At 35.7% G+C, this 12,910-nt stretch overlaps 1 protein-coding gene and 2 non-coding genes across 4 annotated transcripts in view; all 3 read right to left on the bottom strand.

The window, feature by feature from the left end:
* The window catches only part of WDR43 (WD repeat domain 43), a 45,909-nt gene that overhangs the window by 17,125 nt on the left and 15,874 nt on the right, over positions 1-12,910 (bottom strand). For both annotated transcript variants that reach the window (XM_069072127.1, XM_069072128.1), the window contains 6 exons: positions 11,690-11,810; positions 10,359-10,498; positions 7,175-7,277; positions 4,881-4,945; positions 1,224-1,395; positions 327-410 (listed from right to left, as the gene is read on the bottom strand). In XM_069072127.1, coding sequence (XP_068928228.1) covers positions 327-410; positions 1,224-1,395; positions 4,881-4,945; positions 7,175-7,277; positions 10,359-10,498; positions 11,690-11,810 — 685 coding nt within the window. The remainder of the gene's footprint in view (positions 1-326; positions 411-1,223; positions 1,396-4,880; positions 4,946-7,174; positions 7,278-10,358; positions 10,499-11,689; positions 11,811-12,910) is intronic.
* LOC138149316 (small nucleolar RNA SNORD53/SNORD92) lies at positions 9,752-9,833 on the bottom strand. Its single transcript, XR_011165289.1, has one exon. It is a non-coding gene; the product is annotated as a small nucleolar RNA SNORD53/SNORD92 (small nucleolar RNA).
* On the bottom strand, positions 10,903-10,985 carry LOC138149314 (small nucleolar RNA SNORD53/SNORD92). The gene has a single exon (XR_011165288.1). It is a non-coding gene; the product is annotated as a small nucleolar RNA SNORD53/SNORD92 (small nucleolar RNA).

Here is a 12,910-nt window from a genome sequence, read left to right as displayed (position 1 = left end):
GAGTAAGGGGTTTGGGATAGTTTGCTCCCATGTGAGCAGGGCTGGATTAATATGGGCAGATGAGAGATAAATAGGGGTTGGGAAATTGTTCAGTCTCCAGGGGTAAACTGCTGGGGAAGGGAAGGGCTATAGAGTCCACTTTCTCCTCTGAATCAGGGGTGGTACCACCAAATGGAATTGGGATTGTTTCATTTCTAGTACTTGTGCTCCCTGCAACTAACGGAATACGCAACATATAATAAAGGATTAATTAAGGATTATGATAGACTGATTCATTAAATAGTTTACCCAAACCTGCTACTAAAACTGGTACCACACTTACTCACCTTTGTTACAGCTATTCCTATTTTTGGAGTCCAACAATTGACATCTCTTATCAGACACATATGGGGTTCTCTGGAGTTCAAGGACTGGAACAGGAAAAAAGTAAAAAATCAACTTCAGACACACCATAATCAAACACAGTCACAAAAATCTTAAATATACATACCAATGTATAAATACATGCACAAAAAGTGCATATTAGATTATTAGATATTAGAAGATTATTATTAGATACAACAATATTATATAGAATATATTATATAATAATATAAAATATAATAATTTATTAGATATTAGAAGGTTATTATTAGATATTAGAAGATGGGATATGTCTTCTAAAAAGCAATTTGTGTTTTGGTCATTAAAAATTATGGACAAAGACCCCTTCTAATGCTAATGAGCTCAATTTATAAAGAAATCTCCTTTTTGCCTCTCAAAGACCCATGCATTTTACTACATCCTCCTCTTTTACACAAAGTAAATAACATTAATAAGAAAAATAACAGGTCCCAGGCTTCTACTATATAATTACCAGACACTGGTTTTTTTAAAAGTACTCTAATAATAATGGCTCGCTTATAACAATTCATCAGAAGTCTTCAAAGAAACTTAAAAAGTTTAAAAGATTACAACATTACATTATCCATTACATGGTCATCTACTGAAACTCAATGGGTGCTAGTACTACACTCAGTGATAAAATTCCAAGGTAAACCTCTCCACTAATTCAATTTATTAAGATCCACTCCCTCACTTCAAAAAAGCTACCTTTTAGGTAGCCACTGGAAAATAACCTCCAAAAAAAAGACAGACCAAAATAACACATTAAAATCTTCTTCACCCATAAATACATAATTTTATATTAGCTATTCATAAGAAGCATCTAGTTATCAACCTACCATTCTTTCAATAGCTGGCTGCAAATGACTGCCATATACAAGTAGCAAAGACTGCTTGTCTGAACAAAAGGCTGCTGCTAGAATTGGGATGGGTGTTGGTGTTGATTCTTTGTCTTTTCCAGATGTTGCAATCTGAATAGTGCAATTTGAAGTCAAAGGCTTTTTGCAGTATCTAGAAATGAAAAAAACTCAGATATGACCAAATCACTTGATAGCAGGTCCAAATTTACTATGGGAATCCCCTTATTAGAATGCAGAGAGGGAATCATTACCCAGAATATTAAAGTGCCCTAACAAGGTAAGAACCTGATTGGAAAGGGTACATTGAATATACTTGTGCTCATAAGTTATCTGCATATTCTGTGGCCACAACTGTACCAACCTTTTTTACCACCCTCTACAGAACAAAGGAACAGAGTCATGCTGTTTACAAGGTTCAGAGATCCACACAGGTAGAGTGCAGGTTGCTTCATGAGTACACCAAGAAAGAGTGTGTGGGATATAATATGAAAACTTAAGACCAAAAAGCATCATGAAAACATGGGAATCTAATTAATGTTCTGCTGTGGGGACATCTTATAAATCCAAAAACAAGCTAATGCAACTTCTTGTTCCTTTTAAAGGTTTTCATTTTAAGTGTATAACCATAATTCAATTAAGAAAAATTCTATCTACTATGTACAAAGCACTGCGCATAATCCAAGAAAGGCAAATAAAATAAGAACACTACCTTCAAGGAATTTCTAACCTAACAAAAAGTGGGCAGAAAATGATAGACAAGCTAAGTATGATACAAGGCAAAACATGGAAAATGCCAAGGAGAGGTATATACAAGTTGTCCAGACAAATTTTAGGGAGATGACCTCTTGCTTTCAGGGAAAACAGGGAGGGTGAAGTTGGAGATCAGGAAGGCTTCATAAATAAGTTGGTAAAATACAGAGAGATCCTCAAAGACATGCAAGGAAGATAGGGTGGCCATTCTACACATGGAGGTGATTGCAAGGCCTGAACCAACTACAGTGGGAGCACAAAGACCCAGTTATGGGAATAACTACGTAATCAGAAATCATAAGCTTAAAGATTAATTGGATGGGGAAGGGAGAAAGGGAAGAGTTAAATACCGGTTTAATGACAGAATAGAGGAGCTACCAATAGAAAGAGATATTAAAGGAAAAAGAGGATAAGGTGAAATTCAAGGCAGGGCTAAAAGAGGAACTTGTTTGTAGACACATTGAGTTATGTGCTGTACACAAAACCTCCATATGTAATAGAAGACATCCCAAAGTGGGAAAGTAGAGTTCCAGAGAGGCTAAGGAAAAGGATATATGGATTGTGGACTAATTTGCACAGGCAATAACTGAAGCCTTAGGAGATGAACATTTTGGAGCTAATAGGAAGACTGAAAGGAATAATCAGAGGTAAGAGGACAAGACAATGCTTTTTTATAGAAGACAAGTATGAAAGAGTAATAAATATTAAAGAGGGTATAATCAAAAGTATAAAATACTACAAAAACAAAAATGATGAAGACTGAGATAATACTGGATGTGTGTGTGTGTGCGTACACAACCAGGCTGAAAAGGGCCACCAGTGAGGATGTAGCAAGAAGTTGAAATGACAAATATAATTTCTTTTTCCTGGAAGCAGCAATAACATTGTGAGAAAAGAACATTAGAACTTGAGAGATGTAGTTTATATTAAGGTCAAAGGGTATCAACAAGAATTTTTCCAAAAGAAAAAAGCCAAGCTATCAACAATCAAAAATGCTCTAAATAACTAACAGAGAAATGCACATTAAAGTTACTTTGAGGTACCACTTCACAAGTATCAGACTAGCAAAAAGGATAAAAAAGAAAAATGGCAAATGGCGGAGGAGCTAGGAATTGGTCTGGCCATTACGGAAATGAATTTGGAAACATGTGTATCAAGTTATTGAAATGTTTGTGCCCCGTGACCCATACATATAACTTTGTTGTTGTTCAGTTGTGTTCTACTCTTTGTGACCCCATCTGGGATTTTCTTGGCAAAGATACTAGAGTGGCCTGCCATTTCCTCCTTCACCTCATTTTACAGATGAGGAAACAAGAGACATAAGAAATCACGAGATGAGACAGTTTCAGACATAAGTGAGAAGATCTCTGTGAACTAATGCAGAGCAAAGTGAACAGTTAGAACATTTTATACGATACTATTTTAGAAAAAAAATCAACCGGGAAGACTTTGGAACTCTGATCAATGCAATGACAAACCTTGAGTCCAAAAAAATCCCTAATAAAAAGAAGCAACAAACTTAAAATGCTGAAAGAGATAAGGCTGATATGGGAATGTGTTGTTGGATCAGTTATGCATCAATGGATTTGTTTTTTGTGTTTACTCAATAAGGTATAAAGGAAACCCATGAGGTTCCCTGAGTGACGGGTTCCATGAAAGAGGAAGGACAAATAATTTTTTTAAAAGAAAAAATGATTACAGCAAAAAAAATCAGAAAGCATAAATGATTTTAAAGAACTTGTTTTAAGCTGAAAGGAATTTGGCTTTCTTTCTTTTGGGGGTGAGGGGATGGGGATTGAGAGAAGTGGGGGGACAGTTCACACATGAGGGAACAGAAGAATCCTAAGTAAAAGAAAATAGCTGAGAAAACTAGAAATGTATGAGGCTGAGAATAGTTAATAGAACAGACACAAAAGAAGAGTGGATAGGAATAAGAGCACAGACAAAGCAGTTAATCTCAGAAAGGAAAGTTTTATCCTCCAAGACTAGAGAAGGACTGAGGTAAGACACATGCATTTAGAGAGGGACACAAGGAGCAGTTAGTTAGGTATTGCAGTGGATAGAGCACTGGACTTGAAATCAGGAAGACTTATCTTCCTGAGTTCAAATATGACCTCAGATACTAGCTGTGTGATCCTAGACAAGTAACTTAACCCTGTTTGCCTCAGTTTGCTCAACTGTAAAATAAGCTAGAGAAGGGAATGGCAAACCACTTCAGTATCTTTAGAAAGAAAACCCCAAAATGGGGCCACAGAGTTAGACACAACTGAAAAAAATGACTGAACAAAATTTATAGAAACAAAGGATGGGAGTTGCCTCAGATCCTAAAATCCAGCCTCAAATGCTTAATGACTGTGACTCTGGGCAAGTCACTTAACTTTGGTCAGTTTAAGTTTCTGTAAAATGGGGTAAAAAAAGCACCTATCTCCCTGGATTGATGCAAGGATAAAAGAAGATATTTGTAAAGCATTTTACAAACCTTAAGGCACTATATAAACACTTATCTGTTGTTATATAAATTCTAGTTACTATTACCACTACCACAATTTTAGAAAGCCACATTCCCAGTGAAGTAGGAGGCTTTATGAGAAGGGTAATGAAGGAGATGGATGTTTGAGGAGAAAAGATTAACAATAATTATTGTGGGCTCTTCTAAATTATTTTTTGACCAGCAATCATAAGCAAAACCAAACAAAACAAAACAAAACACTCTATTAGTTCTATGACTAAGGGAATATGAATACTAAAATTTATAATCTGGTTGAGGGATATAAAACATACACAAAAACAGACTGACACAAATGCCAACAGACTCTAAGTAGGAAATGTAATAGCAAAGAGCCAGGTGAAGAAAAATAAATTCCCATTTGTAAAATTCTAACTTACCCATTTAATATGTGTTCAAATAAATGGACTTGTCCATCTTTGCAAACAACAGCTAACTTTACAGGCTAAAGAAGGAAGTCAAAAGGCACTGATTAGTCCAACTGAAATTGAATATTCAACAATTTCCATTATTTATTAATGTACTAATTTTCTGCCACAAACTAATTATTCCCAAGCATCTCTACCCCTTCTAAATTGTAAATTTGCTCTCCATATCACGAAGGGAAAACACTAATAAAGGTAGAATAATTTAGCTATTGTAACATGTGGCTAAAATTTGTGGTCTAGGACATAGTAACTTCTTCACACACAACAAAGTAACACTATTTTTCAGAGTGGTAGAGAAAGGTACACAAATGGGGTAAAGGGCAAAGTGAAGGCATTGTGGGCTCCTCCTACTTACTGTTATTCCAGAGTATAAGCTCCAAGACAATTAAAGCCACAATTCTGCAGACAGGAGCTTTGATTGCAGAATTTCTTGGGAATAGAAAACATGTGGGGAGATACTACCATGCAGTCAAGGGATTTAGTGAAAAAATGAAGCTATGTCACTGCTAAAACATTGCAGATTCCCTTTACTGACATATATATTAGCAATTCATATATTTGAAGTTAAGTAAAAATTTGGGGGACAATGAAACAGGCAACATTTTAAGGGGTTGTGTTCAAGAAATTAAAATTACTGCTACCTAGGAATTTTTAAACGTAATATATGTCAAATGGTTTGCTTATAATTTTCACAGGAGCACTGTATTCAATATGGAGGGTCAAGAAAATTGGAATGGGAGTTAAAAAAGTTTTCTCTTCCCTGACTGTTGGCCTGAATTACAGAAAGAAGGTACTATCTCAATCGCTTCTACCCACTATCTGATGTTAGAGGTAAAGTAAGATTATTAATTTCATAATAAAATATTTCTATGAAATAGAATGAGAGGACCCTAACAATCTATGGCATAAAGGTAACATACAACCATCAAGATCCTACTATATTTAACATTCCACATTATCCTGATTCTTTAACAGTAGCAAATGAGAATGTAAACAAATAAGAAATTTACTTCATTGTAAGGGTTTAGAACTAACCAGAAGTATGCAAAGTGGAAAGCTCAGTGCATCTGCAGTCAAAAACCCAGGTTCCAATCCTGGCTCAGCTACTCACTACCTGTGTGACCCTAGACATAGCACTTCCCCTTTCCTGGTTTCTATTTCCTCAACTGTAACATGAGGGGCCTGGATTAAATGATCTATATGATTAAAATTATTCTACATAAATTTCATGCCTTTTGATGAATTTTATGTCCATTCTAATATAGAGATTTTGTATTTATTGAAGGTTGCTAAACCTTATGAAGAAAAATATGAATTTTTAAGTGGCAAATTTTCACTCTATAACAGGCAGAATTCTAGGGGACTGCCCTGAGAATATTGTTTCTTAATTCTGATTGTTATGTACAGAATGTTATCTACTCTTTTCAAACCAAAGTGTTAACATAGATATATCATTAAGTTTGTCACTGGCTATATTCCTTAAAACTGAAATTCAGGATTATGTACAGTCTAAATGGTTTAAGGTAGAGATATTTAAAACTAGTTGTGATGTGAGGTACGATCACATTGGGAAAACCTGTCATTTGTGTAATCTTTTAGGGAAATTGTTACCATCTTTGAGCCTAGAATATCCACAGTAAAATTCAACATTTTGGAATTTTGTGCTGCAAAGGAAGTATCTGGCAAAGCAGCAAAAGACAGCCCTGTTAATAAGATCTTTTCAAATAACTCTCTCCATTATAAATTGATTCTCCCTTATGTCCAAAATGTTTTATGAGCCCAGAATCAGTCAGATCTGACTTAAAATCCAGCCTCAGATACTCACTAGTTGAGTGACCCTAGGCAAGTCACTTAACCTCTATCTCCATTAAATTCTTTGACTGTAAAAGAGGGTAATAAGTATTAGCACCTACCTGCCAGGGTTGTCGTGAAAATTAAATGAGATAATATTTGTTAAGCGCTTAGCATAGTATCTGGCACATTTTGGTGAATATTAAATGACTATTTTCTTCCTCCTAACCTGTCCCATTCTTTACTCAAAAATTTTATTAGTCATTATATTTTCTAAAAAATCTTAACAGATTCACACACTCCATTCTTTTTGGTCTTTATCAAAACTGTGACCTTCCCACCACTCAAGTTTGCACATGGCTCACAAACCCATCAATATGCTGCATCTTGCAAATTGGAATAAAAAGGAAAAAGCATTTCTGAATAGTTAAGACCAAATCATCCAGTAATTTTACCTCCTCTTTGTTTTCTGACAGAGTCAGGTCAATGTAGACTGGTTCATCAGTAACTGTAAAAGACATCACTGCATTCTTCTCTTTATTTTCTGACCGAACTTGCCTAGGACACATAAACCAGCATTCGTCCAGTGAGATGCAGAGAAGTTGGAAATGCCACACATAATTAACCAAAAAACCAAAGTGGAACAAAAATGAAAACGAAACTATTCTATCACTTAAACTGGTTGCCTGGAATAATTGAAAGCACCTATCAACACTATCTTGCAGACACCGTGAGCTAAAGCCTAACTATACAATAAACAACTCATAGACCATAACAAAGATTTAGGGCTGAGGATAACTGCAGAAGAAACATCTGTTTTATACAGGCTGGGCTGGTCCACTTAGGGACTAAGGTCACCTGAGACACGAAAGATCTGGTCTCTGGGGAGGAGATGCTGGAGGTTTAGTAGATTTCCCACTGCCAGATGAGATACTCAACTAACCTAGCACTGGTAACTATGTATCAATATACTTTTTAGTCATTCTATAAGAGGTTTTTTTTGGAGGGGGAAGGGCAGGGCAATTGGGGTTAAGTGACTTGCCCAAGGTCACATGGCCAGTAAGCGTTAAGTGTCTGAGGCTGGATTTGAACTCAGATCCTCCTGACTCCAGGGCTGGTGCTCTCTATTCACTGTGCCACCCAGCCACCCCTATTCTTTGATAGTTTTAATTGATTTTTACGGTTCACAAATGTATCTTCTAAATTGCATTCAAATTTGCACCAAAAACAAGCACTGATCTTGAGTTAGGCCTGGTTTTAAATAAAGACCTGAGAGGCCTTCTGAGCCCACCATATTAAAAACATAACAACAATAAATGAGGAATTGAGACCTAGAGAGGTTAAGTGATTTCCCAAAAGTCACACAGGTAACAAGTAGCAAAAGAACCAGCATTTGTCTCAAGTTCACTTGCTCCAAATCTAATAGTTCTTTTCCTTGTGGTTGTAGACGGGGAGACATTGTACTTCTCTAGTAAGTAAATATTGCCAATTTAGCTATTTTAAAATTTGAACATATACTATTCAATTTTGTATGTGTTCATAGAAAAGAAACCTCTATTTACTAAAAACTTATTACTTGGATTCCTATATCTTAAAACCACATTATTCTCCCTCTCCTCACAAATTTGAGATTATAACCAGTCTATATTACAGATGCCAGTTCTTTTCGTTAACATGAATGGAGGTTCAACTCTGGTATAAAAAGAAACCCTGTGACATTTGGAAAATATAGTAAATATTTTTGACAAAACATGAAGGGAACTAACACTAAACAGTTACAACCTTTTAGGCCAAAACTAAACTACCGTTTAAAATAAAGGCATATTTCTAAGTCTTCATATAGTTTTTCAAAATTGACATTTTCTTTATTCATTTGCCCTAAAACTGAGGCACCTAAATGTCTAAGAGCCCAAAAACTCTAGTCCCAGCACTTCTGAACATCTCTGGCCCCACCCCCACAAGGTCAAAAACACCCCCTTTGACAACTGCAAGAACAATGTCCCTGTATACCTCAGGAATAAAATCAAGCCAAAGTTCACAACCGGTTTAAAAAATGTCAGTAACAGCAAGGACTGTTATCCCTTACCCAATGATTATGAAGAAAGAAGACTAGAACATAGGAACTAAAGCATAAAAAAGGTCTAGAAAGGGAAATTTTAATCAATTCAAGGACATGATTCTGGAGCTATAGTTAGAATAATACTGACACAGAACCAGCACCTGCAATTGATCAACAAGCATTTTCTAACAATATTTATCAAGTACCCATGTTATGCACTGTGCTAGATCTTAAGAATACAAGGCACAAAGACTGAAAAAATCCCCACTTGCAATGAAGCAGGCACTACACTTCATGGCACATAAAAAGGAAATAGTCCCTTTATTCAATGAATTAACATGATAGAAGCCAGGAGACACAGGTTTTGAGTTCTACCTCTGCTATTCATTAGTGATCATCTATAGATCCCAACCTAAGTCTGCTTCATGTGTAAAATAAGGATAATATTTAACTACACAGCAAAACCCAGAAATAATATGCTACTTCTCACCAAAGGCTATTGTGAACATCATATAAAATAATGAATGTTAAGTGCTTATAACTCCAAAGCACTATGATTATGTGAACTATTGTTATTTTACACATATAATTTACAGTCTATTTGTATTATTAAACTGCTCATCATCCTTCAGAATTTCTGCCATTTACCTTCCCAACTAGGAGGAGATAAGCAAAATTATTTAGCATCTATAAAATATCTAGACTATTTCATATTAGTTTCTATGTTCTAGTAATGTTGTTTCCAAAATATCTAGGAAAATTACAATCCAAAAATAAGTATTAAAACACATGGGGAGTCAGTATTAATGGATAAAACTTTTTATAAACCTGTAATGTTAAAAACTCAGGAGCTGAGTCAAAAAAATTTAATAACCATTTATTCTAGAGTAATCTTGGTCTTAAAAAAGCTAGTTTGAAGGTAAATCAAAATATAAAGTGTTTATAATAAAATTGTAAATAAGGATTGATGAGTATGCTCAGACACAGCCAAGGAATTTAATGTCCTCATCCAATTATCGGTTTGAGGAAACCACAGTTGGATGTCATCATAGCACCAATCCAAAATGACCTACAGCTAGGTCCCTATTAGTGTACAAATGAATCCATAGAAATGGTTGCATTATTCAGATTCACAGTGCATAATTCCATTATACTAGAACAAATTACTGAATTTTACATAATTAAAATAGTAATTAGTGCAAATTTCCATACATGTAACTATTTCCCCAGGATTCATTAAATTCACACTTATTGGGCTGTAGCGGTGTTTTCATATAAAGATCTCTTTAATAGAGAAATATTCATTATTGATCAGCTTCTTGCAAACTCAGAGAAGCAAAAATAGACTTGGGATGAGGGAAACAAGTTTCTCCTCATCAAAGACAAATTAATAAAAAATGTGCCAACTTAAAAGTTTCTCTTATTCTTCTGTCACCTGTACACATGAGCTGGAAGGTCCTTACAAAAGTGAGAGACACCACAGAATTCCCACAACAGAATAAAGTCAGTCATATTTTTTGGATCCACAAGTGGCAGGTTTTTTAAGACACAATTTTTTCCAAATGAAAAGAAACACATACCACACATTAAGTAACCGGTCATGTACTGCTCCAGATAAGAAATAAAGGCCAGTAATTCCATCAAAGGGCTGACTTTCATTAGGAGGTCTTATAGTTGTGAACATAAGTGATGAAACAGCTGTTGCATGACCTGTGAAATGCTAGAGAAAATTAAGTTTCATTAGGAAAAGGTGATTCTAAAGAAATTATACAAAAGAGTCTGGATATTTCTTTCAGCTATAAATTGCAATAAACAATGGGGACAGGTGATCACAACTAAATGAAAATAAATTATTCTAAATTACAACTATACTTGGAACTAGTTTGATTTGCCCACTCTATAGACTTCTTTGTTCTCCAACTCCCATAGTTTGATAGCTCAAGCAACTGATGTGCTGCACTCTTAGAATTCTTAGGAAATAGGGGATCTCCCTAAAATATAAAAAGCTACAAAGCATTCCTTGTTAATAACCCACATGTCCTCCCCATAACCCATGTTTCCTTACATTTTGTAGTACAAAACCAATTTCTAAATTCGACAGCAAAATCAAAAGGGGTACTGGATATGCTCAGACACAGCCAAGGAATTAGATGTCCTCATTCAACTATCAGTTAAGTTGAAACCACAATTTAGTATCATCACAGCACCAAATCTCAGTAACCCCAAATAACTTTTTTTTCAACCAGTACAGTATAAAATCTATATTTAATTTTAAACAGTGTAGTTTTTCAGTCTGGAAAACAAAACATCTATGGTTAGCAGTACAGTAAAAGCTCATTAATTCAAACTAACCTAAATCAAAATCTATAGTAACTTAACTTGTCCTGTACTTAGCTTTGTACTACTGTTAAAAAATAAACAAGCAAATTAAAATAAAAACAAGATTTCTGGGTGCATATTTGTCCTGTTTAACAAACTATATCTAATGGACTTGAGAGCAGTCATAGTGAAATGATTCAGAGGCTTCAGAGCTAGAAGGGAACCTAAAGAAATCATCTTATCTAACCCCCTCATTTTGTATGTGAGGAAACAGGGCCAGAAAGGCTATGATTCGACCAAAATCACAAAAGGAGTAAGCATCAGGGCTATGATTAAACCCAGGCCTTCTAACTCCAAATTCAGTGTGTAAATAACACTACTAATTCTAATAGATTCTACTGTTATCAAAACTTATTGGAAACATTTCCTTGGTGGCTGATTTTAGTAACTCAATGTACTTAAAAATAAAAACATCACATTTCATTAATAATAAAAATAATTCATACTTTCCCTAATTCAAAATCATATTCCTCCTAAAGTTGTCTGAATTATTGTGCTTTTACTATACCTGCACCTAGTTTGACTCACTCACTCTATAGACTTCTTTAGTCTCCAAATCCCATAGTTTGATAGTTCGACCAGCTGAAAGCAACATTTTCCCATCAGGGCTGATGCACAAAGCACTGACACTGCTGACGTCACCTTTCCATTTGCTGTATTACAGAGAGAAAGATATTGCAGAAGGTTAAAATTTTCATTCCTTTGTAGCAGTAAGCAGTAACAATGAAAGTTACCACTAAGAGCTTCATGCCAGGCAGTGTTCCCTGAAAGCCAAACCTTATGTTTAGCTGTGCAAGAGCAAAACTGACCCAACACACTGTCATCCTGTCCCATCACAGCGCAGGCCCAGCCCTGAAAAAACTTGACTGGCTCCTGTCCAAATAATCCTAGAAATGGCTCTTTTTGGCAGATAAGAGGTTAAGAAGGGCAGGCAGCTGATTCAGTCACACTTCTGACTCCCAGTGATCTACAATCTAGTTCTCTTTCTTGTCCCTGACAGACCCTCCCCAATCATGTCTGGGTCACACACTAACCTGAGCTTTCAGCCTTTCAGCCCAAAGTAGATTCATGTTGGTGTGGCTGCTAGCATTCTCATCTCCTTAGAAAACATGTTTCCTAATCTTATTTCCAGATGTAGGCCCCTGCTGGAGGAAAGCATCAGGGGGTAGTGCAAGAACATGGGATTAGGAGTCTAGAGACTAGGGCCTCATCCCAGCTCTGTAACCTTGAGCAAGTGTTCAAACCTCTCTAGACTTCAGTTTCTCATCTGTTGAACAATGGGGTTAAAGCAGAAAATACTTTTCAGTTCTACAGCTCTATGTTTTCTCTCCTGGACTTCAGGGCACTCTGACCTTGTTGTCAAATCTTATGTTCTACAGAAGTCATTTACAGATTTGGTCCTATAGGACCAAAGAAGTTGTTGTTGCCCACCTAACCACCTGAAGGATGCTAGAACAATTTTACATACTGTCCAGTGCCTTTATCACCCCCACCCCCAAAAGCATCTCAAAGATGCTGTCTCAGTGTCTATTCATTACAAGAAAATTACCTTTTTTTACTATCTAATTGACTTTCTATTTTATTCCAAAGAGTGCCAACTATATTTCATTTATTATCTCTCAATGTTTGCAAGCTGAGTTCAGTATATGTTATATATAACGACCCTAACATTTCTCAATCCTCTCACTGTGAAATGCATTAAGATGAGGAAACCCTATATAAGTAGTAATTTATTTTCAACAGTTATACAGAA

The sequence above is a fragment of the Petaurus breviceps genome, unplaced genomic scaffold (genome assembly GCF_028583685.1).
Source record: "Petaurus breviceps papuanus isolate PSGF00001 unplaced genomic scaffold, PetGlider_PUasm1.0 90845, whole genome shotgun sequence".
NCBI classification, from domain to species: domain Eukaryota; kingdom Metazoa; phylum Chordata; class Mammalia; order Diprotodontia; family Petauridae; genus Petaurus; species Petaurus breviceps.
The sequence above is the reverse complement of the archived record's forward strand: the minus strand, read 5'-3'. Positions and strand labels throughout refer to the sequence as shown.